Source organism: Lichenostomus cassidix, chromosome 5 (genome assembly GCF_008360975.1).
Source record: "Lichenostomus cassidix isolate B80296 chromosome 5, HeHo_3.0, whole genome shotgun sequence".
NCBI lineage: Eukaryota > Metazoa > Chordata > Aves > Passeriformes > Meliphagidae > Lichenostomus > Lichenostomus cassidix.
In genome coordinates, this window is record NC_139486.1 from 36310138 (window position 1) to 36337995 (window position 27858).

At 39.9% G+C, this 27858-nt stretch overlaps 1 protein-coding gene across 3 annotated transcripts; it reads left to right on the top strand.

Moving 5' to 3' along the window:
- The first annotated feature begins 2193 nt into the window (after window positions 1–2193).
- Window positions 2194–27588, top strand: PLA2G4F (phospholipase A2 group IVF). 3 transcript variants are annotated; one of them, XM_085062326.1, is made up of 20 exons: window positions 2194–2416; window positions 6820–6892; window positions 9007–9143; window positions 10431–10559; window positions 12017–12057; window positions 12649–12691; window positions 13867–13933; window positions 14252–14421; window positions 16077–16190; window positions 16709–16746; window positions 17674–17809; window positions 18133–18269; window positions 19322–19544; window positions 20087–20201; window positions 21378–21515; window positions 21974–22081; window positions 22982–23176; window positions 23458–23624; window positions 24669–24855; window positions 26087–27588. In XM_085062326.1, the coding sequence occupies exons 1-20, from the start codon at window positions 2306–2308 to the stop codon at window positions 26314–26316; spliced, it is 2559 nt and encodes an 852-aa protein (XP_084918452.1). In that variant the 5' UTR covers window positions 2194–2305; the 3' UTR covers window positions 26317–27588. The 3 variants fall into 3 exon arrangements, with proteins under 3 accessions (XP_084918452.1, XP_084918453.1, XP_084918454.1); XM_085062327.1 differs by lacking the exon at window positions 16077–16190; XM_085062328.1 differs by lacking the exon at window positions 26087–27588 and having other exon boundaries at window positions 23448–23624; window positions 24669–24809.
- Window positions 27589–27858: the final 270 nt, after the last annotated feature.

Here is a 27858-nt window from a genome sequence, read left to right on the forward strand (position 1 = left end):
TGGAGAAGACTGAAAAAGTCCCCAAACCCAAATAAAATCCTCTCCTTGTCTGCATCCTTTCAAATTTCCATCTCTTCTGGTTATATACTGCATCTCAGCTCTCCTCTTAGTGCTGCTAATGAGACCAAAAGGGGTCCCTTGTGATATTTTTTTTTTGCCTTATCTTTTGACGCAATTTTGCTTGCTTGTTTTAGTCTGCTGGGAAATAACAAAACCAAGTTGTTTCTCTGGGTATGAAGTTTGCTGCTTACAATGTTTGTAGATGGCTAAAACTGCGCACAAACATTGCTAATGGATGATCTGTTGTTGATTGTGAAACAATTCTTAAGCATATGTTCCAAAGACCTTTCAGTTTTTCTTGAGAAATGTAAGAGAAATTCTGTAAATGTGAGATCCCTATGCTGAGTGAGATTTCATTGGAAGAGGAGAGAGCAGCAGAAGGCAGGTAAGCCTAATTTATATACAACTGGGCACTCAAGACAAAAGAGAGGGTATATACACTGCCTGTAATAAACTAGAGTAAATGTGATTTCTCCATGCTACTGTACTGTGTGAGGCCACCTTAATTTCCCTGTAATTTATAGTCAAACTGTATTAGATTAAATGTAAAAAAAAAAAAAAAAATCACACTTATGGTTCTACAATCTTTTTGAAGATAAGTAAAATCTAATATGATAGTCATAGAATGGTTTGGGTTGAAAGGAACGCTAAAGATATTCTAGATTAAACCCCACTGCCATGCAGAGGGATGCCACCCACAAGATCAGGTTCTTAGGGCCCCAGCCTAGCACTGAGCACTTCCAGGGTTGAGGTATCCACAACTGCTCTGGGCAGCCTGTTCTGGTGTCTCACCATCCTCTAAGAAAAGAATTTTTTTCCTAACATCTAATCAAAATCTATCCTCTTGTCCCCCTTGTCCTATCACTATCTGCTAGTGTGAAAGTTACTCTCCCTCTTTTTTATAAGCCCACTTTAAATTCAGGAAGGCTGCTGTGAGGTCTTCCTGGAGCCTTCTCTTGACCAGTCTGAACATTCCCAACTCTCAGCCTTTCTTCATAGGAGTGGTGCTTCAGTCCTTCACTTTCAGTGCAGGGGTAAATAGAAAAGAAAAGAAATGGCTTTTTCAGCCCAATGTCTGCCATACCATTTAGAAGGACAGGAGAGCTTTACAGCAGTTACTGGCTGTTTCACAATGGCATAATGTTTGCTTTTTGCCTGCGTGTTGGCTCTTTGTTCTGTGAATTCACTACCTAGTTCTGACTTGTTTGTGTTCAAAATGTCAGTGCTTATGCTTTTATTAATTTTCTTAAATTCTAGTCTGGTGACTGACTCTAATGACAGGAAATGATTAACGAGTGGGACCTTGCTGAGAATGTGTCACATTCTCATGCTTGAGTGGAGCTAGTGACATGCTGCATTACTGGTTTCTATACATTTTCTGCTGGTTTAGTTGTTGTAACACTAAAGTTTGGCACTTGGTCTGCAATTCCAGTTTATAAATTTCAGCTCTTTGATAAAAAGCTCCAGCAAGACAAATGTCAGCAGCTGTTAATAAACCAATCATTTTCAGTAAACTCTTTCCTTCACTAAATCATTTTTTAAGGCATGATAGACCCCCCAAAAAAATCTACCCTGTGTCTTGTACAGTTTTTTGAGAACAGTTGGTGTAAGAATCAAGGTTGTGCTACATGGAAATGAGGAAAAAAGGGAGACTTGTGCAGGCCACTCATAGTTAGAGGGGAGAGGTGGTGGGGAATTGATATTCCCTGAGGCACCTTATGGCAGACCAAACTGTGGTGTCTCTGCTCTGGCCTCCCTGAAACTGTTCTGAACAGCTACAGTCAGAGACAAATTTGGCTTTACTTCAGGCTTGTAAGATGGGAAGTTCTTTCTGTTTAAAAATACTGGTAGGTGGTGCTGAAGCTCTGAAAAGGGTTTAGAATGGCTGTAGTTGTACATCAGGTTGCTGGAACTCTCCAAGAAAATCTGGACTGGGGATTTTGATGTCGCAGCTGGATCACAAAGCGGTGCTTCCTCCTGCCCAGGGCTTCCCTGTTTGGTGCTGCTTTGCTGCCCTTATCTTGCAGCAATATTGGAAAAACCTGCCAGCGAGGTTTTGAGCTGGCTTGTTTGGCAAGTGTGAGCCACACCTCCGCTTCTCACAGCTGGAGCACAGCCCAGTCCTGCGCAAAACTTCAGATGAGCCTGAAGCAAAGAGCGCTTCGCGGTCAGGTGGCCAGGGACTCTCCTTGTTCTCTGGGTTTCCCTGTCAGATTTTCTGCAGAGACAACAGGACATTTTTCCCATGTTCCATGAGGTGCTGCGGGGCCCTTTTCCACCCAGAGTGCTGCCTTTTCTGGCAGCTGTGCTTTTCCAAAGGAAAGAGAGGAAAGAGACTGGGTTCTATCACTGGCGGGTAAGACAAACCGTGGTGCTGTCTTTGAGATGGCATTCCTTAGCTGATGGGCTTGGGAGCAGCTTCCTGTTGCTGCACGTGTGGAAAACCAGTCCTGCACTTCTGCGGGAATTAAAAAGTTTATTGTTATCCAAACTTTCCCTCTAATGGTAATGTTAATGGAGATTTCAGGCTTTTATTCAATTTAAGGTCTGTGTGCAGAAATGCAGAGTAGGTCTGTGTTTCCTTAGGTTTTGGGGAGCAGAATTAAGCTGATGCCAAGTACTTTTTTTGGGGAAGAGTCCAGCATACTTTACTTTTCATCAGTAGAGACAAAATCCTGCTTATGTGTTTTCTGGCAAAATATCCTTGACTACAGTTGCCTTCTTTTCTGCCTTCTCTTATCCTTCAGGGATTAATGATCTCAAGTAGACAAAGACTAATGATGGCTTCAGCTCCTGTTCATAATGCAGTGCAACCACAACAGATAAAGTGGTTTTGATGTGTTTGTCCGTTAATTGGAGGGAAATAATTTTATTGTATAAGATGGTCGGGCCAAAACCCTCAATTTTGAATTAAGCTAAATGTTTGTGAAGGAGCCTTTGACTGGAGATCTGCTCTATAAGCTGGGCATCCTTGTCACATCCTGTCATGCCAACCTCTCAATATACTACTTAAAATTGAGGTGACCATTAGTTGTCACAAGGCAACTTGTTGCTTGTGTACCTTTCTGCACTTTTGCTTGCTGTGTGATAAGAATAATCGTGTTGACTTTTTAATATTACTGTTTAGTACTTGAGAGATCAGGGTAGAAGAGGCTAGTGTTAGCTTCCATTAATCTGTAAACCACTTAATATAGTTTCCCTCAGGCTATTTAAATTTTAAAAAATTAACATAGGGAGCTGTAGGGAGAGATTTTGTATTGACTAATTGATAGCAATTGAGCAAGGGGTGGGGCAGCAGATCACCCTTTTGGCTTTAACAAATTGAATTAATTCATTTTATTATCACTTAATTGAATTAATTAAATTCACTTTAACAAAGTGGATTTAACATGATCAGATCTCTTTAATTTTCCAGAGTTTAGCCTTAGTTTCCCTTCTAAAGGCAAACAGCAATAAACTGAGAATGAACCTGGTGTTTGCCACTGCTGTTGTGTTACCGAGCTGCTGGCACTGCTCATCTCCTGCCTAACTGTAAATCCTGCCTGCCAGAAGACCATGGTTCTTAGGGCTGGGTCTGTAAATCCCCTTTCACAACTGCACACGCATACTCCTGAGGGAGAAGGGACAGTGCAAGGAGTGCCCAGGAAAGCCAGGGCTTTGCTTTGGGGTTTAAAACCAAACTTGTGACACTTTGGCCACAAGGAAGGCAATGATGGGCCGCAGTTTTTCTTTGGGAGCAGCAACAAGATGGGGAGAAAGTGTTGCATTGGTAAACCAGACACTTCTTTGAGCTGCCTGATGTTCCCAGTAGCTGTGAACACATAATATGTCTTAGAAGTTATATTCTTATTTGCTATGGGAACATTTTTGTAATGAATCTGGCAGGCTTATGGTGAGTCCTCCACAGGCACTGCAGGCTGTGGAGTGGATCCCAGCACTTACATCCCACTGTGTAAAGGCAGGTATTCTGGACTTTATGAAAGTAAAGACTACTGGGTCCTGTAGCTGGGATGACTTGTCTTACAGTTGCTTCCTGCTGCATCAGCATCTTCAATTTAGATGAAAGGTACAGACAATTGTTTGTAAGTGTAAGTATGTGAAAATTGAGACTTGTACACTCATTTTAAGATTTAGGGAGCTTTTTTTAGTATTTAAAGGGGGCTTTTCTTGTTTTGCTTCAGATGCACTCCTGAGCTCTGGAAAAGCATGGATTCTGAAAAATTCTTTAAATCTAAAGCATAAGTTAGTTGCTTGCACCAGTCACATGCGTTGGTATGCTGTCATGTATACTGGTACAGCAGAGCTGTCACTGTTATTTGTTTCCCATTGCCCATACAGATTTCTTTTCTGCCTTTTCCCTGATCATTCAGATAGAGCATATCTGATACTCCCATGCTTCATTACTCTGCAAGCTCACCTGGCAACATGCTGTGACCTTACTGTGCCTTTGCTAAAAGATAAGTACAGAAGGCACAGGAGAAGGTTCTGGCATAACTGGTCACAGAGACTTAGGAGCACAGTGAAATTTCTGTTGAGTTATATGCCCTTAAATTGTGATCTGGGTGTGGAAAATGTATCCTCAGTTGTGTAATGACTGGCTGCAAATTAAAGACATTAGAGACCTTTGGAAAGCACTTCCTTTTGAGCATGTAAGCACACCTTTCACGGACAGTGTGCAATAAAGGAAGGATAGGCTATCTTCATGGTGCGCTGTGCTTCCTCTGATGATAGTGTCTAAGTTCCCAGTGATAGCTGGGCTCTGTGAGACAAGATTGTTTTCAGAGCCATGGGGGTGTGATTAGATAGCTTCATGTCTCAACAAACTGAAGATGTTGCAGCAACTTTAGGAAGCTGGCGAGAATAACATGCAATCTTGCATTTCTCTAATCCATTTTCCAACTTGATAGGTAGAAAAGAGGTCAGGCTTTGCCTGAGAAATGAGTGTCAGGGATTGAATAAAAGGAAGGTGGTTAGAAAAGGTTTAAAGAGGAAAAAAACCTAGCATCTGTAGGGTAGAACTCATGGTGAAATTTGATGTGAAGGCATGTCTTGTTCACAGAAACAAAGGAATGAGTATCTTCAGCATATCAATGCTTCAAATAAGTGTCCTTTAAGATTAGTAATAGTATAACTGGAGTTTATTTGCACAAATTTAATTTGGTATCTGCATGTGAGATATCTTAGGCGACTCATAGTTTTTGCTCTTCACTTGTTGGTCGGGGTGGATGGTACTTGCTAAGTACAAAAATGTTCAGTATACTATATATGCCTTGGCTTTATTGTGTTGTTCAAACCCTGTGTTGCAACAGCTGGCAAGTATCTCCAAGCAATCGAAAATAAGGAAAACTCACCAAGCATGTGACTGCTTAACAAACAGTATAATTTCATTTATTGGATAATAAACATTTAAGAACGTTCAGGGTTCAGTGGTTTCTGTGAGATCCCAGTTAGTGATATGGAGAGCCTAAATTTTTATATAATATTTCAAGAATCACAGAATTAATGAATGGTTTGGGTTGGAAGGGACCTTAAAGGTCATCTTGTTCCAAACCCCCTGTCATAGGCACAGATACTTTCTACTGTATTTCTACTAGACCAGGTTTCTCAGAGCTCCATCCAGCCTGGCCTTGAACACTTCCAGGAATTGGGCATTCACAGCTTGTCTGGCAATTTGTTCCAGTGCCTCGTTTGTCAGTCTGCAGTATTTTGTTTTAAGTGAAGGTCCTGTTGAATTCAACAGTAAATGAATACTTAGCATATCTAAAATTACACTGGTCTCAAGCCAGTCATGTTGAAAATTATGAACGTGAAGTAATGACCATTTGTGAAAAGCATTTTAAAAATGTGATTTAAGGATAGAAAAAGTTCTTAAATGGCCAGAATTGTGTCATAACTGATGAAAATGAGGCAGAATCCCATTCTATTCCTAAGCCTTACACAATTACTTCTGTGAAGTGTCTGTACTAAGTCACTTCAAGCTGTTCTCTCTTGTCCCCTGCCCTTCCCCCACTTCTCCTTCATGCCAAAAAAAGGCAGCCTTTTCCTGTCCCCCCCCCCCCCACTTCACATCCTGGCATTTAGATACTAATATTACTTTCCAAAAATAGTCTCCCAGAAGCTTTCAGGAGTAAGGATTATATTTTTATCTATGCTGGTAAAGTGACATGCATGTTAACAGTGCTGATACCAGTAACAATCCAGAATGGAAATGTATTTAAGTTTTGCATTTTCTTACTCAAACTGCTGTGAAGTATTTTGGTAAGAAAGTGTTCTGGCTTTTCTTTTTTTCCTTGTTGTAAACAGCCTATGCCTTCTATGTCTTTAGACCCTGCTGTTAAGATTCTTGCCATGTCTGCTTTTACTCAAGCATTCAGGTACCTTGGCCAGTACTCTTAAACTAGCTGTTATGAATGTAAGGATTTGAGCAGTTTTAGCATCTGTTTATCCCTCAGCAAGAATGCACTAACAAAGCAATTAAAAACTGATCTATAATTAGAAGAATCCCTAAATAAGGGACTTTCTGAAGTCCACGAGGAGTTACCCTAAGACATCACTCATTGAGTTGCTGAAAGGGAATTGAGTTTTCTCCTAGACTCCTGTAGTCATCCTCCAGAACACTGAAAGTGCTGTGTTTGTGTTCCCAAACCAACTCATTAATAGCTTATTTTGGGCTGGCTTGTCTGATCCATTTCTCTGCTCTAATACACTGACCAGGCATTACAATTGAGCTAAATGCTGAGCTTGTTTCTCTCTTTTCAGTGGGAAAAGCACCCTTACTACAACCTAACAGTAAAAGTCCTCCGAGCCAGAAACATCAAGGGTACAGATGTGTGTAAGTATTTAATCAAGGTATTATGAAAACATGTTGGTTCCTCTGTGCATACCACTAGCACAGAGAGCAGCATTGTTAAGGGAGCCTCTTACCCACACATTCTGCATTGCCTTTATGTCTGAACAAAAGCTTCCCATGTAAAACATTATATATATAATATATTATATATATTTTAAAAGCTTTGTGTGAGGCCAAGCTGCAGATTAAGCACCTTCAGCTGTTCTTACTTTGCAGAGCAAGATCAAGTCCTGGTAATGTTTTGCTTCCATCCTCTATCTGTTCTATATTCTGTATTCCTTCCTCTGGATTCAGCTCCCTGGTCATGGCAAATTTCACCCTTGCACCTGCTGAACAGTCTGCCTGAACCTGGAAGTAGAAATCTTCAATTCTAGCTTCCAAATGTTTGTTTTCTCAGTTGTAGTTGTGCTTTATTTCATGTACCTGCTATTTGTTTGTCATTGCAGCCTTTAAAGGAAGTAGGTGGTTGACCAATTCCAAGATAAACTTCTTTTTGACAGTTCCTGGTTTTGATTGCATAGTATATATTCCCTTCCATTTATACACCTGTGTAAAGATCTCAGGGCTGTTTGGGGCATTTGAATCTTTAGAACTAATTTATTTCTAATTTCTTCAGATTTAATCAAGTAAGGTAGTCTGCCTTAAGGTTTATATCTCACACCTGGCATTGAACTCCTTGGAATGCCAAATAGCTGTTCAGGGAACAGAAAACCCTCCTGAGAGGCTGAGGGCTAGGATCATGCTGTGAAGAGTTCTTTTTTATGGCCTGTCTGTTCTGCTGGAGTGAAGAATGATCCCCATACTTGCATCGTTGAAAGGGCCCTAACTGGAAGAAAGAAGGACTCTGAGACCATAATTTATTTTCAGGGAATGAAAACAGACAGCCCAGCTCCTTGGGCTGCTCCTCCCAAACTAAATGAGGGTATAGCAGTGGTGAATGTTGTCTACTTGGACTTTAGTAAGGCTTTTGACCCTGTCTCTGATAACATTCTCACAGAGAAGCTTGTAAGTATGGGCTGGATGAGCAGACAGGGAGTTGGACTGAAAACTGACTGAATGGCAGAACTCAGAGGATGGTGATCAGTGGAAGAAAGTCGAGTTGGAAACCAGTGACTGGGGTGTAAGCTCAGGGTGAATTCTGGGTCACCTCTTGTTCAGTGTCTTCATTAATAATCTGCATGATGGGGCAAAGTGTGCCCAGGCAAGTTTGCTGATGTTGTTGCAAAACTGGGAATAATGATTGGTACACCAAGGGCTCATTCTGCTGTCCAGGGGGCCTTGATGGGCTGGAATAGCAGGTTGGCAAGAATGTCCTGCAGTGGAAGTCCTGCCCCTGGGGAGGAACAGTCCTGTGCAGCAGTGCTGGGGCCAATGAGCTGGAAAACAGTGTTGCAAAGAAAGTCCTGGGGTCTTGATAGGCAGCAAGCTAAGCATGAGCCAGCAATGTGCTCTTGGTGCAAGGGAAGCTGAGGGTATCCTGGGCTGCTCCAGGAGCCTTGCCAAAAGGACAAGCAAGATGCTTCCTCCTCTCTAGTCAGCACTGGTGAGGCTGCATTAGGGGTACTGTGCCTAGTTCTGGGTTCTCCACTGTGAGAGAGATACTTGAGCTGCTGAAGAAAGTCTAGTGGAAGGCCACTAAAACTGTAAAAATACTGAAGCATCTCTCTTATGAGCAAATGCTCTTTAGTGGCACAATAGAAGACTCAGGGGGATCTCACTTGTTGTGCTCAAGTATTTAAAAGGAAGGTGTTAAGGGGATGGAGCCAGGCTCTTTCAGTGGTGCCCAGTGACAAGACAAGAGGCAATGGGCCTCGTATCAGCAGTAATCTTTTTTTAAAAGTTGATTTTCTTCATTTTAAATAGTAGCCTTTTTTATTAAGGACTTTATGATTTGGAAGAACCAGAAAAAAGAAATACAGGCACATAATATTCAATTTGTTGCTTTTAAAGATAAGGGATTCATTAAAGGTTTTTGCTTCAGAAGTCAAGCCTTAAATTTACACTTTTCTATGATGCAATGAGATCTAGAAAATGAGGAGCTCATGGGAAGGAGTATGTTTGAATAAAAACTTTCTAGCATCTATCTCTTGCTCCAGTGTCCAAGGCAGACTGCTATGTGGAACTGAAGCTGCCCACTGCATCTCCCAGAGTCTCCCGAACTCAGGTTGTTGACAACTCTGAGAACCCAGAATGGAACGAAACTTTCCAGTATCGAATCCATAGTGCTGTCAAGGTGAGGACACTTCTTGGAGCTGGTTGTACTACTTGTATTTGTGTACTGGCTTGCTTTTCACACTTCATTGTAAACCAGGGGTTCTTTATTACCCTCAAAACCAGTGTTGCTTGTAAGGTGTCAGCTGTCTTCAGTGGTACAAAAAGCTCTGCTGTGCATGTCCAGTGATACAAATTGCTGTGGTTAACTGCACTCTCATGTAAATTGCAGCTGGGGTTTGCCATAAACATCCTTGTGATGCAACTCAGGAAAGGGGAATTATGGCACTACCTGGTGGAGTTCAAGGAAATTCATTAATTGAAGTTTCTATCTGATGTTTGCTTTTTCTTTCACAGGGACTAAATTTCTACTCACTGCCACTTGATTCATTCAGTCAAGTTTTGCCATCAGTCCCTGTGACCCAGAAAACCAAAATTCAAACTCTTGAATAGAGACTGTACATCCGCTGTCTGTGTAGGACCTAATACAGTATTTAAAAAGTCTTCAGATTTTCAGCATTCATTCTCAGAGTAGACACTAATGGTAGGGGGGAGGAAACTGTACTTTAAAGTACAGTTTAACTGTACTTTACACACTAAAAAAGTGTGGCACTCTTGCTTTGAATAACATCCCAGGCTTTGGGATGAGGTGCCTATCAACAAGAAACTATCCCACTCTATGAAGTACCTTTCCACAATGGTTGGTGACAAATGTGGAATGGTGCTTTACTTGAATAGTAAGAAAATTGAAAGCTGAGCTTTACAGTGTGTGAGCTTTTTCTTCCCCTACAGGCTCATGAGGCCTCAGTCTGGTTAGTGCTGGACACTGCCAGCACAGTTCTAAGTTCAGTCTTGTCTCCTTGAGACCTCATTGCTGCAAGGCCATTTTTTGGGTGCCAAATGTCCTCATTGTGTCTATTTCAGATAGTTGCTCTTGAATTTACCAGCTCTGGGATAGTGCTGAGCAGCAAGTGATTTGTCCTGGACTGAACCATCCTGAAAGAGTAGAAATTGCTGTTGATTCCTTGGGCAAATCTGTGCTGAAGCTAGTGGAGTGTTTCCACATGCTCAGCTGGGGCCTCCTTCTAGCTGGGAAGTGAGAAAATACTTTAGCTAAATGGTGCCAACTAGGAGCATTTTTTGCTTAGCTATTCTGCAAGCCCTGCTGAAAATACTGAATTTTCTTCAGGATTGGGAAAGGGGAAGGGTGTTGATTGATGCACAAAGTGTCTATTGTATACAGCCACCCAAGCTTATCAAAGTGATTCTGCCCCTTCATCTTCGGCTGTTTGTTTCTGCTTGCTTTTAGAACATTCTGGAGTTGACACTCTATGACAAGGATGTCCTTGTCAGTGATGAGCTCACCTCTATTGTCCTCGATGTGGGGGGCATGAAGCCAGGGCAGCCCCTGCTGCGCACCTTCAGGCTGAACCCCGAGGTCAGTGCCTGCCTCAGCTGCAGCTCATCCCTCTGCACATCTGGCAGCTCATTTATCTGCTCTGCTGGTTGATTTGTCTGTGTTGGAGATGCCAGAAGGGAAAAATTAATCAACTGGTGATGATAGCACATATGGTTTTACTGTCAGCTGAGAGGTTTCCAGATTCTCTAGTAACTTTATGTCTGTGTTTTCCACAGTCCTTGGGATGCCCCAGCTAAATAAAATTTGGAATTACTGCTGTCTTTCAGAACATGTTAAAACATCTTTAAAGGGAATTAATTTTTCATGTGACTTAGAGGAACATAAACTGGTTTTAAAATGAAAGGCATTTGCTGTCTAATCATTGTGGGGACTGCAAACTGGCTGATTTAGCTTGCCATCATAAGTTTGCAAAAAAGAAGTTTATTGCTACAAAGATTACCTCTATATCTAATAAGCTAAAAGCCTAAGGGAAGCTTATTTTCTCTGGATTACCTTCACTACATTTAACCTCTGCTTCATGTGGATGACATAGGTGCACATGAGCTGCTGTCAAGCCCTGTGCAGCTGCTTATGGACTTGCAAGACAGCTTGTTTTATGTGGGTAAAGCCACATCACCAGACTGATCTATTTTGTAATGCCACATACACATTGCTACAATAGGTCTGGATTAAAGGTGAGCTAATGATGTGTTTTCTTGAGGAACTGGGCTTCAGTGCTGTTGGTGTGGTCAGAAGCAGACTAATTGGTGTGCAGCTCACAGGGAGGTGCTGGGCAGTGTCACAGGCACTCCAAGTTATTTATGATCATGGAAAGAGATTTCGTAACTCCCTTGTTCCCACTAGCTCTATCTACTTGCTGAATACCTAAGTCATCTTGATCCTTAATTAAGTGACTGGAAATTTCAATTTCAGCAGAGAAAATTACCCAAATTGGCTTTTACTTTGTTATTTTAAAAATGGTGTTAGGTCTGGTATCAAATAATTGCTCTGTTCTATGGGAGGAGAAAAGACTGGCTGGAACAAAGACTGTAGAGGACAAAGGCAGTAAGGAGCTAAGAGTGCAAGCTGCTGAAATAAGAAATGGGAGATGGCAAGGAGCCCAAAGCCTCATGTAGAAGCTGTTTGCAGAAATGGTGTTGCCTGCAGTGGTACTTGAGCCAGTGGAGGTTTTGTCTTTCATTAACAGAGTAATGGATCTGAGAGCCAACTCTCACTTCTGTGCATTTGTGTCCTCAAATGTAGATGTGTGTGGTCATGTAGGACATGTCCAGGATAAGAGGAATATTTAAAGGCTAAAGGCTGAATTTAACCATTTCAAAATTTAACTGGAACTTTTATAAAAGGAACAAACCCAGTTATTTTAACAGGAAGTTGTTAAAACCATGTAGCAGGAGGAAAGCTTAATCCCTTGCAAAAATGTCTCATAACTATATATTCAGGATCAAGGGTCACCAATGTCACTTTTATTTTCAAAGGCTAATGAAGAGCTGGATGTAGAGTTTTACTTGGAGAAATGGTGAGTCTTTCCTGAAGAGCTGAATGAACTGGTGCCCTGCAGATACATTGTCACTTGATTTTTCTGTTTAGGGACAATCTTGCCCATAAAAAGGCTAATGCTCTGTAGTTCTCTGTGGTGTTTGAGTTGATTCACCAATGGTTGACTACAAATATCCTTAGTGCTTTAGTCACCAAAATTTTTGGGATACCAAAAAAGAAATAAAATTTTGCTGGATTTCATGGGAAGTAAATGAACACTTTATGGATTAGTTATTTATTGGTGGAAAGTGTTCACAGTTAACCTTGCAAAATACACAAATGAATACTTTATCTTTCTGGTAGTCTATCTAGTTCAGCTTTTCTCTAGGTTATCAAAATAACTGAGATTGGAAGATCTTACAGCACATCCTTATATTTGCAGACAAATTCTTTTCTTCAGTTTTTCCCAGCCCCCATTATTTTGTGAAGGGAAATATCCTTGGTGTTTGCCTGGAGCTCCCACACTGAGGACCTTTTCACCCCACTGCTTATTCAGCCAATTAGTTTGTAAAGTTGGATGAAGCAAAATTAAAACCAATCATCACTTACAATAAATCTCTTGTTTTCACAGCTCAGATGCCCCTACAGAGGTAATGACCAATGGAGTCCTCGTGGTGAGTACATGGAAGTCAGAATCATGTGTTGTGATTTACTCCAGAAATAAGTTTTTAGTAGCAAGAGGAGAAGAATTGTTGAGTGTTACAGTCCTGCTTCCAAATAGCTCCTATTGTCTCCAGCATCTGCTTCTCTTTTTTAAATTTGCTGATTTAAAAATCTTCCTCAATTTTTAAACTTGATCCCAGCTTACAGAAATGTGCATCTTTTTTGTTTTGAGGTTTTTGTTTGATTTTTTTCCAGTGAGGCTGCTATAAAAATTGTAAAAAATATCTTCAGGAGGCAAGTGGGTCTTGAAGATTGTGTTGCGTTTTTTAGCCTAGATGCTGCCCAGGCAGAGTCCCTCTTCTTGTTTTAACAAATATTTTTTCTAAACTTGTATGAGTGCCATTAATAAGCAGGTGATATCTCCCTGTTCTCTTGGGTTAATCAATCTAAGAAAATTAGTGTGCTATGCATTAAAATAAAGGTGTTACTGCCTCTTTTGTCCCTAAAAAGAAAAGGCAATTGAGTCAATGTTTTTTATAAGGAGAAAAGGATAATGGTTGAAATGTAAAGTTGTAAAATTTTTTTCCCCTGAAAGATTGGGGACATTTAACAGCACAGTCCTGAAAAATATATCATAGCAAGGAAGGTTTTGTGTTCCAATTTCCCTTAGCAAATCAGTCTTAATTGAAGCAGTGGAGTAGTTTCTTATCTTTTAGGGCAATTGTGGCTGATTAAGTATCTCATGTACTGTCTTAGACGGTAAGCTGATGTCTGAATGGTGTGAGAGACTAAATGTCATAACCACATAGACAAGCTGGGACTGAAATTTATGAAGTGCCTGCTTGGATCTGAACAGGTTCTGAATAGGTACTCATACATACATTGAAAAAAGGTAAAAAGCCCAGAAAAACCCCATGTGTTGATAACTTGTAACAACTATGAAGTACTGGCTGAAAATCAAACCCCAGTACCTGGAATAGAAAGGGTAGTTTTTATTTTGAAATAAGAGCAAATATTCCTGTCCTACTGAAACAAAACTTGTCTTTATTTGAAATAACAAAACAATGCTTAATGCTTTTTTGAATTTGCAGCTGTAAACCTGCAACTACTACAGCAGGTGAATTAAACTTCAACAATTAAACAAACTAAATATTGTATAACCAGAGCTGGTTTCTTTTTTTCACAGGTTCATCCTTGCTTGTGTCTGCAAGGCACTGTCAACAGAGAGGAAAACACAAAAGAGAAACAGCAAGGTAGGGCTGCCTGGAGAGTTTTAATTCAGCACCACTCTTCAATGTGTTTGTTCCTTGAGAGAGAGGCGAGACTTGATTCTCTGTCTATACAGTGCATTTTAATTTACTGACTAAAAAATTTACTTTTAAACTCAATATTGCCTTCTTTAAAAATAATGAATAGTATTGGATATTTTCTGGTTTTGTGGATTTTGTGGTTACCACACAATAGAGTTTTTGCTTGTGTTTTCATAGTCTCAGCTACACTTAATAATTACTTAATTTTCAACATTTATTGAAATGGCTCCTGTGGTCTAAACTTCTTTTTCTAATGCACAGGATGCTGCGAGGTCAAGGTGTCTGTCCCAGGGGCATATCAGAAGCAGTTGTCTATTCCTTGGACACCAGACAATGAGAATGATTGTGGAACCTCCTTTGTCTTTCATGTGGATAAAGAAATATGTCCAGAACTGCAAGTGGAGCTGGAGCAAACCATAGCTGTCCTACAGGTAAGCATCCATGCTGATTTCACAAAGTTTACAGAGAGATAAATTTTTCCCTATTGTTTTTTGCATTGCTATTTTTTTTTGTTTTAAAAATGTCAGGCTGTGCATTGAATCTTTGACATTGCATAAGGGGGCGAAATTACCTTAAAAGTATACGCTCCCCCAAAATGTAACATTTGTTCAAACTCAAAGATTAAAAAAATCTGACTTTGCACATGCTTGTTACATGAAAACATCTTTACTTTCATGTTTTGAGATACTCTGTAGGAAGTCTTTTCTATTAGAAACTTGTAGATCAGTTGCCACAGAGATTTATTTAGCTTTGTCTATTACTTTTCAGTTTCTTCAGGAACCCAAGTAGAGACTTAATATTCATTCTCCAAAAATGAGAGCAAGGAAACTCTTTATTCTGTGATGTTTTTTACCCCCATGAGCAGTTGGGCAGCAGGATTGCAAATGGTGATCTCAACTGCTCTAGAGGCAGCTGTGGAGAAGAGGACACAGAAAAAGCTATGGAAGAATAGCTTTGCCAGGGGTTTGTTAGGCAGCAAACATGAGCTGAAGAGAGACACCTGGACTTAAGTGGTCAAAAACTCAGAGCCAGACAAGCAAAACACTGTAGAAGTCAATCATGGAGATTGCCCCAGGTGGCAAACCTCAGCCAAACCACCCTATTAGCCACCAGGATCCTTCAACAGTGGCTTAGAGAACAGAAGTTTTCAGTCTGACCTTTGCTCTCTTATCAGAGGTAGGAGAGTGCCAAGAACATGATAGTGTTGCTTGCCCTGAACCTAAATAAATGTTATTTGTCCTCCTGTTAGGAGGAGGACAGTGAGCTTGGAGGGACACTGGACTCAGGACAGCAGTTATTGGTCAGAAAACACCTCTGCAGTCTGTGGGTAATCCTTGGTCTGACTTCAGTTCTTCCTGTGAGAAGAGTGACAGCCTGTTCTCTCTCCAAGCTGCTGTCTCCTCCTGGGGGCTGAGCTTTGCGCTTGGTGTGGGAGCTCCAGCAGGATTGAGGGGCACCCTCTGGCATGAAGGGTTTTTAATATGCCTCTTTACATTGAGGAATCTCCACTGAGAGATCTTGCCACTTGCTACATGGCAGAAAACTCAAAGATTTCCTGGCAAACTTTAATTTGCTCTGTTTTTAAAGCTTTTTAAAAAATTACATGCTGCCACATGTCCCCACGACAATTATCTTATTTCCTATTTTGTGATATTTGTTTATGGACATCTAATGCTGTTGCCTTTTTGGTATCTTTTCCAAATCTTGCTTTGAAGACAGAGTGCAAATTTGTTTGTAAGTTTTCTGACACATGTCAGAACACAACTACTTTTGGGTTAAATTTTTGACTTGAAGATTATTTGCTTGTGGCAAACAGGTATATTAAAAAAAACAATAACAACAAACAAATAACCACCCCCAAGAACCAACCCAAACCAAAACCCAACAACAAAGAAACTATTTGAGTGAAAAAAATACCTGGGCAAAGACCTTTCAAGCAGAAAGCGGGATGCTCTGAAAAAGCCTTGGATATTTGGTAAAGATTTATCTACAGTGATATTAAGGATTGTTTTCTGTTTTGATATATGAAAGTCTTATCTTTAACTTTTTTTCTGTGAATCTCAAATAAAATTTTGTTTTTTATTAGGATGGCGTGAATCCTGATATTGAAAAGCATACTACAGTTCTGGGACTGGGGACTGTGCCAGTTAATTCCCTTCCTATTGGAGAAAAAGTTGACAGAATTGTTTCTTTGGGAGAGGTAATGTCAACATTTTGCACTTGCTTGGACATGCATGAGATAACCTTTTCCTCCATTGCCTTTGGGTGTTTGGGAAGTTAGGCAACACGTGATTCTCAGGAGTGCTGTTTTCTTGGATGTCTGGAATTAAGTAGTGAGATTACTCAGTGCAATTCTTCCAAGTATGTTTTCATGGTTGGGTGTTGCAAAATAAAGTATAAAGTTCATCACTTTGCAAAGCACAAAGTGTCATGTCATGGTGTGAAAGTAAAATATCAGAGGAGGGAAAAAGCAAGATGCTTGTAGAAGATATAATTTCTTTCACACTGTCCTCTGAGTATGTTTTTGCTTTCTGTGGAGACTATTAAAAATATCTGAAATAGGTTCAAAAGAAAGGTGTTCCAGGTTTCTTGCCATTTTATGGAAGAGAATGCTATTCTGGTTAGTATCTGGTGACCCTGTTGATGTCATAACCTTTATTTTGTAGTTCCACCTGTGTAATTGCTATTAATTGCAAGATGTTTTCTCTCTTTTTACAGGGAAAAAGTTTGGATATGAGTTTGAAAACTGAAGAGAGGTGAGTGGAAACCCCAAAGTCCTTTGAAAATCAGGAAAGGGCTTTATTCTCATAGTAAAGGAGCCTGAGTGACTCTCCTTGCTCTTCTGGGGAGGTCTGTTCATTCCATTGATCTCTTGGGATAGATTAAAGAAAAACATCATTGACTATTTTTTTCTGAAGGCCTCAACTCTTCCCTTTGCAGATACTGTCTATTGGACTGGTGTCAATTCTGCTGAGATCTGTACTATTGTTGTGTTTCTAGTACTTAAATGTAAAATAGCTGATGGTGTAAATATTAAGTAGTTTTCTTAGGCACAGATAATTCCCAGAATATATCCAGTGATGAACTGACAAATTGGAAAGGACATTTGTGTGTGTGAAGAGCTTGAACTATAAAATAGATAAAGGGTGCAAGAAAGGAGCAGAAAGGAAAAAAATAACAGAAAATCAAGCAGTTGGCTTGTAAGTTGATAGGGTCATTTGGTATCCAGTCATCAACTGAAGATCCTGCTCTCCTTTTGCAAACTCATAGCAAGTTAATTGGTATTCAGTAGCCCCCTTCTGCCTCTTAAGTTCCGAATCTTCTGTTTTAAAGCCCCTCTTCCCCTCATTCATGTTCATGTTGATACAGTTATGTCAGTTGCTCCTTATACAGTCTTCACCTCTGAAAAATCTGTCCTTCCTTTGTGAAATTCCTGAGGCTTAATCTGAATACTGTTTGACAGAAGCTTTGATTTTAAGCACTCAAGAAGAAATACAATATGTAGAAGTTTAATTTTTAATTCCAGAATCTGTTGTACAGAATAGCTGGTGTATACATTAGAGTTTGATCCAGTTCAGATTAGCACCTGTAGTGTGTGTTTACAAAAGATTTTCACAATATTTTCCATGCTAATTACAAACCCTCCAAAATTTTGTGTCTTTTTGTCTTAACTTCTATTTCAGCACTTGGGATCTTGATATACGCCTGGGTTTTGACCTCTGTAAAGACGAGAGAGAATTTTTGGACAAAAGGAAGAAAGTAGTTTCTGAGGCACTGAGGAAGACTCTTCACTTAAAAGAATCCCCTCCTACAGATGAGGTACTGAGCACAGTGCTATAGTGAGATTGGTAAAATCCTTTAGGCTTGGTTGATAATTAGGCAGTGTAAGACTCCTTGCCTGTAACCAACAGAAAAGATGGTTTGCATTCACTGTGATATGAGATGGATCCCTGGAGCATTTCAGTTCTGAAGTCTCAAATATTGTAATATTTCTCAAATTCTGAGGGTGTGTGTGTATATTTTGGAATACAAAACATTGAAATTTTGGAATGTATGTTCTTTCTTTAGTTCAACTCTGTGATCTTGGGCTTTATGGGCAATCAAAATTCTGTGATTGTGACTCCTGAGTTCGCTGTCTGCAGGTTCCAGTCGTAGCCGTGCTGGGGTCTGGAGGTGGGATGAGAGCACTGACATCATTCTATGGCAGCCTTGCTGGGCTGCAGCAGCTGGGCCTTTTGGATGCTGCAACATATCTGTGTGGGATCTCTGGCTCTACTTGGTAAGCTACATGCAGTGTTGATTCCAGACACCTTGGGGTGAAGGTGGTAGTGTTGATGCAAAATAAGGCCAAAATTACATTTGTGCCACCTGTAGGCAGACAGCAAGTCAAGTGTTTTACTAGTTGTCACCTGTGAGTTCTGATGGGGATCCTGAAGAGCCCAAGACATTCACTATCATGTCCAGCCCACACAGCTACTGCTAAGCTTGTGCAAGTCTCAAAACAGGATGCTATAATGTATTACATGGATAAAACTGCTGTGTTACACTGACTTAAAAACCTTCCTCATTCCCTGACTCTTGCCAAGAAGATAACTGAGGTGGTGCAAGTCACTGGGAGCATGCCCCTGCAGGCCACTGTGTCATCACCTTCCAAAATGGCATAAGTAGCTGAAGAGAGGTGTAGCGCTGTTTTGCCCTTTGGTGGACTGGAGCAATGTGCTGAAATATTAGATGTGGCTAGAATGTTTCAGTTGCTTGGTTCTTGGAGTTTATGATGAAGTCATCCCTTGTTTTTGTGAAACTATTTCATAGAGGAGTTATGCAACCTGGCAGTGTAATCCTTCATTCCAGAGCTTTGTGTGTTAAAATGACTCCTCTGTACCTAGTTCTCCTGCCTTTTTTGATTCAGAAACACTTCGGAACAAATGCATCTGTTTTTATGGCTAGTCAATGGTCCAAACCAGCTTCTCCTTTAACCAAACCTGTGTTCTGGTGAAGGCTGTGGCTTCTGTTGCTGCATCCTGCAGCTTTGCCATCAGCCAGCCTATCATGGTTGTTATGTTCTGGAGTTAACACATCTTTAGGGACTGGTTCATGGGTGCTAGCATATGATGCATGGAACATCCTTGGAGGGCAGGTTAGCCATCAGGATGAAGATGTCCTGTAGGTGTCAGGGTTTTCAGCACATTATAGAGTTCAGAGATCCTGTATTCATGGATTCTTTACGTTTAGCTAGACTTCTCAAGTGCTGCAGCAATAATTATAACTAGCCAAAATGATTGTTTACACAAGGGTCTTTATTGCTGATGACATTAATATAATCATTTTCAGGTGTTTATCAACACTGTATCAAGACCCTGACTGGTCACAGAAGGACCTTCAAGATGCAATCAGAAGAGCTCAGGGTACTGTGTCCAGCAGCAAAGCAGGGGCATTTTCCCCAGAACGACTGAAATACTATTTCCAGGAGCTGAATGCAATGGAGATTAGTGGACGGAAGGTTTCCTTTACAGATTTGTGGGGCCTTATTGTGGAATATTTTCTACAACAGAAGGTAAAAGAGTTCATGTTTGGATGTTTACTGCTGGTTGTCTTTCAACTAGGAACTATACCCACCCACATGTTTAGAGTCAAGAAAACAATGACTCTCCACCTTAGTGAGCAGTTTTGGTATAGATGCTGCTGTGGAATACAAGGAGTATCTTCTTCAGTAAAGAATTTTTGCTTCATTTGGATCAGTGTTATAGAAAAATGCAGTGTTTATTTGGAATGGCTGTTATTAAATTAATAATTTTTGTCTGGGCAGGTTAAGCCTGACAGAATGATGTTTGTTTTGCAGAATGGAGTTACTGTGCAGTATTTTCTTTGTAATTGAGATTGAAAATCAGAGGGATAACTAGTTTATTAATAACATTAGACATTCTAATTATGCAGCTGCAGAAATATTTTGGACAAATCTATGCATAAACCTGGACAGTGGGAGGAAAACGGATTTTGAATTAGTAGTGCTGTTAATCAGAAATGCTAAGCATTCAAAGTATAGGTACAGAATTTTACCTGACTTAAGTGTTCTCCTCCTTCCTTGCTTGTGACCAGGAAGATTCATCAAAGCTGTCTGATCAGCAAGAAGCAGTGAAATGGGCCCAGAACCCTTTTCCTATCTATGCAGCTGTCAATGTGAGACCCAATATGAGCAGCGGTGACTTTGCAGGTATGAACATGGAAATTTATTTTTGTTTGCTAAAATCCATAAGTTCATTTCATCTATCCAGTTCCTTGGGTAGAGAGCAGTTGCTAATGGGAAATATGGCTCAAGCAGCAGCTGGCAGTGCAAGAGACAACAGGATACTGATTGACAGAGTGTTATCATCCTGACAGCAAATGTCTTAATCGTGGCTAAAATGGAGAAATGAGATTCAGCACTGTTGGCCACTCCACGTGTTTTTCTAGAAACTGCCTGAAATTTTCAGGAGCTGAGAAGATTCCTATAATACATGTGTCTGTGTTTGAATCACAGAATTGGAGTCCTTGGTAATTAGGTGACCACTTTCTTCTACAGTCTCAGATAAAAAAACTGTGCAGGATTCATGTAAAATAATGGATTCACCACCTTGTAGTATGCATCATCAAAATTATAGGTTTTAGTAGCCTGAGATCTTACAGTAAAAATATGAAGACCAGTCCTTCATTGAAAGTTAAACATGATGCAACAAGTGGGGATAGATGAGTGAGACAGGAACAGAAATGCTTGTGTCCCATCCACAATGGGACTTGTTTGTTTTATTCTGAAGGAGTGTGTGTGTGTGGCAGCAAACTCAATTTGATCCAGCCTGCCAGAGTTCAAGAAGCATTTGGATAATGCTTGCAGACACATGCTGTGTTTTTTCGGGTTGATCTGTGCAGGGGTAGGAGTTGGACTCCATGATCCTTCTGGATGTCTTTCAACTCTTTGTGGAAATCTTTCAAGCATGAGGGGACACTGTTAAACAGATAATGAAATCTGACACAAAGGGTCAATTAAGTTTTCAAGTCAGTACTGCAGAGTTTCTGGGAGATGGTATGTAGTGCAAAGAAAAGCGGAGAAAAAAGGAAGTTGCTTCCATTTTGGATGGAAAAGGGAGCCATCAAAATGGTTTAAAGCAAAAATAAACTAGGCAGGTTATTTCCACAGGAAAAAATATGGAGCAAGATGGAATGAAAGCCTTCACAAGAGTTTTTGTTACTCATATGTAATAGGGGCTAGAGAAGAGGGGCAGGGAAATCCACAGTGATTGTGAAAAGTGGAGGGAGAGTCCCTTCTGTCTCCCTTGTGTGAACAAATATCAGATAAATATTTTCCCTCATGTCTACTCTGAGATGAGTAAACACCCTGTTGGCTTGTTCTTAGAATGGTGTGAGTTCACTCCCTATGAAGTTGGATTTCGCAAATATGGAGCTTTTGTTCGAACAGAGGATTTTGACAGTGAGTTCTTCATGGGACGGCTTGTCCAGAAACATCCAGAGCCCAGGATTTGTTTTCTTCAAGGTATGATCTTATGATAATGATTAAATTATCATTTAAGGAGATAGAAAGGTGCTTTGCTGCTTTTGGGACTTATGGACCCAAGTCTATGCCTTTTTTCCCTTCCAAAAGAACTTGAAGCGCAATATGTCAAATTTTTCTCCAGAGTTTTAGGTGTTGGTTGACAGTGTTACAGTCTGATGTCCTGAGTCTGCAAGATGGCTCTATTATAGCTGCCTGTGAAAAATATCTTCCTGTTCTCTTGCTGTCTTTTCTATGCTTTTGTCTTGGAAAAATTTCTGCATTATATTGTAACATTATACTTTGTCACCTGATTAACTCCAAAGTTTTAACTCAAACATCCCTTGTTAGAATAGTAGGGACAGCCCTCTCCCATGAAGAATGGCAGCTGAATTGTAGGCCTTTTGGTTACACCATGAAAAACCTTTTGAGTGTTAAATTCTTCCACATTTCTCCTGCAGGAATGTGGGGCAGTGCCTTTGCTGCAAGCTTGGATGATATCTGCCTGAAGGTGGTTGGTATAGGACTGAGCTTTCTAGATTCTTTCAAAGATGTTATCAAAGTTGTAGGTAAGAACATACATGAAAACAGTTGGATTTTTCAAAAGATTGCTGATTTTGTAATGATCACAAATAATATGATGCAAAAATGTGCTGTATGTAGTTTCCAAGATTAGCATAAAGGGTGGATTGGGACAGATCTCTCTTTTATTGTGTATTATTCCCTTTGATCGCACTTATACTGAGGAGAGAAATTAAGTTTCTTTAATACACTTCCTCTTCCTTATTTTAAAAAGAATTAGTATCTGACTTTGACTATAAATTTGGGCTGGTTCTGGGAGCTGTCTTAAACACATATTGAAGTGTAGGAGTCATAATCATGAGAAGAGGGAGAATAGAAGCTGGATTGCTAAGTATGAGGTTTAAAAATAGGCTTTCAGTTTCCCCCATGGTCTGCTTTTTGTAATATTAGATAGGCTGATTGTGTGTTTACGCATTGATCTCCATTTCTTCATTGCAGTGAAAAGGAAATGTTTTAGAGGCTGTGATTTGTTCACATGCATAGTTACGGCCTTATAGTAACTAGAGGAAGAAGAGAGGTTTTTTCCTCTGCCTTTCCAGCCCTGGTTCCCCCACCACACCCCACCCTTTTTGTTTTTGTGTAATGATAAATGCTACTGTGTGTAGCTGACTGATGCTATCTTATGTGACAGAAATGGTTGTCACTTGGTAACAAGAGTTTCTTTGGGTTTGAAATTAGTATGGGCAATGCTTTATGAGTAATGCTCTTCCCATTAAACAGGGCAAGCAAATCACTGATTATGGAATATGCAGCTCATTTAAAATTAATTACAATACCATTAATAGACCAAAAATTCAGCCTTAGGACAACTGGTTAAATATTGTAGAGAAAGGTCTGACTGAAATGTTGCAACTGGCATTTTGTATATGCTCTGCATCCTTCTGCAGACGACTGCCGAAGATTCCATTTCCAAGATCCAGCACGGCTGAGGACGCGCTTGGTTATACCTGGGGGACCCTTGTTACAAATTTTTCAGGATTTCTTCAAGTCCCGGGTCACATGTGGAGAAACCTTCAACTTCATGAAGGGATTGTATCTTCATAAAGATTATGTTAACATCAAGAAATTCGTGACTTGGAGAGGTAAATGAGTCTGTGTGTATCTGGGATATGATATTAGGTGCTAATATTTGATTTTGTTCCATGGAATATCCCTCTTCTTACACCATAGCAAAAAATTTGATCCACTATATTTGTTCTGCTATATCTAATAAACAGACTTTGGAAGTCGATCTCTGATGAAGGTGCATGTTGGAATGTCTTTTTTCTTTTTATAACACCAGTACAATCTTTGTTTATTTCTTCTACCAAGAGGTGTGTAATGAATCAATATAGTTACTTGTGTTACTTGGAGTGTCTTACAGGTACTCACCTGGATGCATTTCCCAACCAGCTGACTCCCATGGAAGAGAGCTTGTATTTAGTGGATGGTGGCTTTTCTATCAACTCTCCCTTTCCTTTGGTCCTTCAGCCAGAGAGGGATGTGGATGTTATCTTGTCATTCAATTTCTCCTGGGAAGCTCCGTTTGAGGTGAGAGATGTAGCTGAGCATTATTACATTAACATAAAAGCACAGAATCATACTCACAATGGCAGCAGATCAGTTGGCATTGAATACAAAAACTAATGGACAAATGAATTAAAATAAATTGTTACGTCTTTCATGAAATCATAGAAGAGTTTGGGTTGGAAAGGACATTAAGGAGCATCTTATTCCATCCTTCCTGCCATGGACAGGAACACCTTCCCCTAGACCAGTTTGCTCAAAGCCCCATTCAGCCTGGCCTTGAACACTTCCAGGGATGGGGGATTCCACAACTTCTCTGGGAAACCTGTTCCAGTGTCTCACCACCTTCATAGCGAAGAATTTCCTCCTAATACCTAATCTAAACCCACCCTCCTTCAGCTTGAGGCCATTTCCCACTTGGCCTATCACTACATGCCCTAGTGAAAAATCCCTCTCCAGCTCACACAAGGCTCCTTTAGTACTGGAAGGTATTCGAAGGTCTACCCAGTGCCTTCTCTTCTCCAGGCTGAACAGCCCCACCTTTCTTGGCTGGTCTTCACCTAAAAACACATTTCAAACATTATTTTGCTGTGCTTTTTCCTGTGAAGGTCATGAGGAAATAAAAAGTTGAAAACTGTAAGAAGATTGAAAAATTTTCAGAAGCTTAAATAGATTGTTAGGTAAAATAAGACTATTTGTCTGGCCCATTGTAACTTAGATGTATGCTCCTAAAGAAAAAGTGGCTATTGGTGATTTTCTTCATGCAAACAAGTTATTTCTGTATACACAAGTGTTCATTTATAAGTACAGAAAAGCCAAGGTGAATAGATACAAAGTTGCAGACCAAAAAAATTTCAGCTGTGAACTGTTGATGTTTGTTGCAGTTCTGGTCTTTGTTCTTCTACATTATGAGCCAGAGAAATTGCTTCTGCTGATTGGAAGCTTAGTTTTGGTCACTTTTTTTTTTTTTTTTAAATGAAGGTATCTTTCCCTTTGAGGACTGTAGTTAGATGATCTAAGAGGTATTGCTGCTATTGTATTGCAATTATTTTTATTTTTTGATAACAGGTTTTAGAGCTGACTCAGAAATACTGTGAGGAGAGGGAAATTCCTTTTCCAAAAATCAAATTTAGTGAGGAAGATGAAAAGAAGCCAAAAGAGTGTTACATGTTTGTGGATGATAATAATCCAAAGGCTCCAATTGTACTCCATTTCCCACTGGTGAATGACACCTTCCAGAAATACAAAGCTCCAGGTAAGAAAGCTGCATGTTAAAAGAGACCTTCTAACAATCCTTTGGGTGTGCTGATGGGAAAAATTCAGTGGGATCTGTATTCCTCTTTTCATTCTTCTTAATATTAGTCTGTAATTATTAAATTATTACTTACATTTAAGGCAGAATCAGTTTCCACTAGTTTTTTGAAGGGCAGGATGAGAGAAGAGATTCACAAAAAGAAATAAAATCCAAAGGCTGAAAGAATCAAAATTAGGCTTAATTTTGGTTCTTTCTGAACATTTCTGCCCTGATATGCTTATTACTTCTACTTACTCTGAATATATAGGAAAGGACTATTAATCAGATTAAATAAGGAGTTGATTTGTTTATTAAATATGAATAAACCACTAAGCAGTGAAGTGTGTCAGATCATGTAACTCACTGTTAAGTGGCCTCTGCCCTTGTAGTGTGAGGTCAAGCGATACATGATCCTTCCTTCATTTAATGTGAACAATGTAGACTTCAATGTCCCCCTCAGTCTATCGAGCAAGAGCACTGGGAACTTTAGGAAGAGACAGGCAAAAATCAATGCCCTTTTTCTCCCATGCTGGGGGGAAACTGCATCCTGAATAAAAGCTTTGGAATATGTAGAAAAGAACACATAGGACTGGTGCAGGGGGATGTGAGGCACACTGTTAATGCTATCTGTGTTAATACTGTAATGATTGCCAGGCCCTGGCTGCATTTCCTCTTTGATAATGAAGAGTTTCAACGTGTTAGGCTTGAATGTGGCTCAAGACTGCTATTTCTCTAGCAGCAAGAAGAAAAACTGTTTGTAGTAAACTTCTTTAATGTTCATTCAGAAATCAAGACTGGTATTTCAATGTAAGTGGAAAGGTGCTCCTAGGGCCAGATGAACTCAAGGTGTGTCCTTCATTTTAGGGTAGAGCAGCACTTCCAGGAGGAATTGAGCTTTATATTCCCTATTTTGAGCATAATAATCACAGACGAACTAAACAATTTATCACAATGAAAATTTACAGTATTTTAGTACTGTATTTTGGAGCCTAGTGGAAACAGAAAGAGTAATAATACTTTGCCTTCAGCTTCCAAATATTTTGGTAGGATCTTAAATCTCTGAGGAGGAGCTTTGGGGAAAAGATTAAGGTTCAACAGAATTTCCTGTGATATCTTCTACCGGAATTCAACTACAATGGGTCTGCTGCAGCAGAGGGGTTTTTGTGACGATTTTTTTTCTTTCTTCCTGCAGGAGTTGAACGTGGGTCAGAAGAAGAGAAATCCTTTGGTGACTTCATTATTGAGTCAAAAGATTCCCCTTACCGCACCCTAAATTTCACATTTGAGCCGTATGATTTCAGCAGGTTAGTGGAAGTGAATCGCTACAATGTTCTGAACAACAAGGACACCCTTCTCAAAACCTTAAACTTGGCTCTGCAAAAGAGGAAGTTGAAGAAAGTCATCAGTAAGTCTAATACATGAGCAGCTTCCAAGTCTGAGGATACAGAGAGGCTGTAGTGTACAAAAGCCATGAGGCTTGAGACAGAATACTGAAAGTGAAGAGCTGGAAACCCTTTTCTCAGGAAGGGATTAACACACCTGACACTGAAAACTCATTCCACATTGTGTGCTCTGATGCAAACTCAGTGGATGTACAGTACAACATGGATGTTTCTTCATTGTGTGGGGAAGAGTGAGGAATTACCTAGCTCAGTATCTCAAATTACAGTGGCTGATTCCAGATGGTTTTGGAGGTCTGTTCAAACTGTTCAAGCATCTGGAGAATAATGTTTCACACTTGACTGGCTGATGCACCTCTTTTTGTTGAAGGCATGTTGCTGTTTGAGGAAACAGATTCCCTCTGTACTTTTACCTCTTGCTTTTGAAACTCCCTTCATGAACTTTTACAATTTACATCACTTTATGACGAAATCCACAGATGAAAACTACACACTGCGAGAGGAAATGTCTCCTTTTGCTTTCAACCTGCTGCTGGCTGATGCCCATGTACTTTCAAGATTGAACAGTCATTACCTGCTTTCCATTTTTGCCATTCATGCTTTCAAATATCTTTGTGATATTTACTTCCTGCTCTTCTCAAGGATTTTAATGGCCTTTAGTCTCCCAGAAATTCAATGTTGAGTACTTTATTGTGGCAAACAATTTGATTTTGGGGAAATAAATGTTCTCTTTTTATATTTAACAATTAAAAGCACCCTGTGGAATTGTTTTGCTTCTTCCTTCAGTTTGATCATCATGGGACAATGAAACTGTGATGAAAATGCCATCTCATCTTTCTCTTTCTGTGGAAGAGGAAGGAAGGCTCCTTTGAAGGGTTTGAATTAGACATTTTTTCCTTACACTTCAGCTTGTAATTCACCCAGACTTTTGTGGAAGGAATTTGTGTGTCTATGTATTTTAGAAATGTCAAAAGTCAAGGTAGGTACACCTTATGAATGTGAAGGAATAAAATAATATCAGATGTTGCTGTGCTGTGGAATGGGATTCACTTCACTTTGCATAAAGCCCAGAGAAAAGTACTGAATTGTGCAGTTGGAAAATATGTATTGCAGAACAGTGACAAACCAGCACTGTTGACTTTTATGGCTTTTACATTGAGCTGAATGTACCAATTCTTTATTTAAAACTGAAGTCTAACAGATATAAGGGCTTATAGATGGGTATGATTCTTAATACCCATTCCTAATAATTTTTAAAATGTTTCTCTTTTAATAAATATTAGTTTTGCTCACACGCTCTTCACAATTTTTTTTAAATGTACTTGTCAGACACAACCAGGTTGATAGCTTGCAGGTGAAAATCAAGGGCTGAGCTAAGAAAAAAAAACCTCAGAGTTGCTGTTAAATACAGGTCGTATAATCAAGGGGAGGAGGAGCAAGATAATACCAGTTACTTCCTAAAGAGTCTAAAAATGGGGAAAACCCAACTGAGAAATCAAAAGTGAGAATGTCTTCAAGGTCAAGAACTGTGGTTTTTACTATCTTCCTAACTATCTTAGGAAGA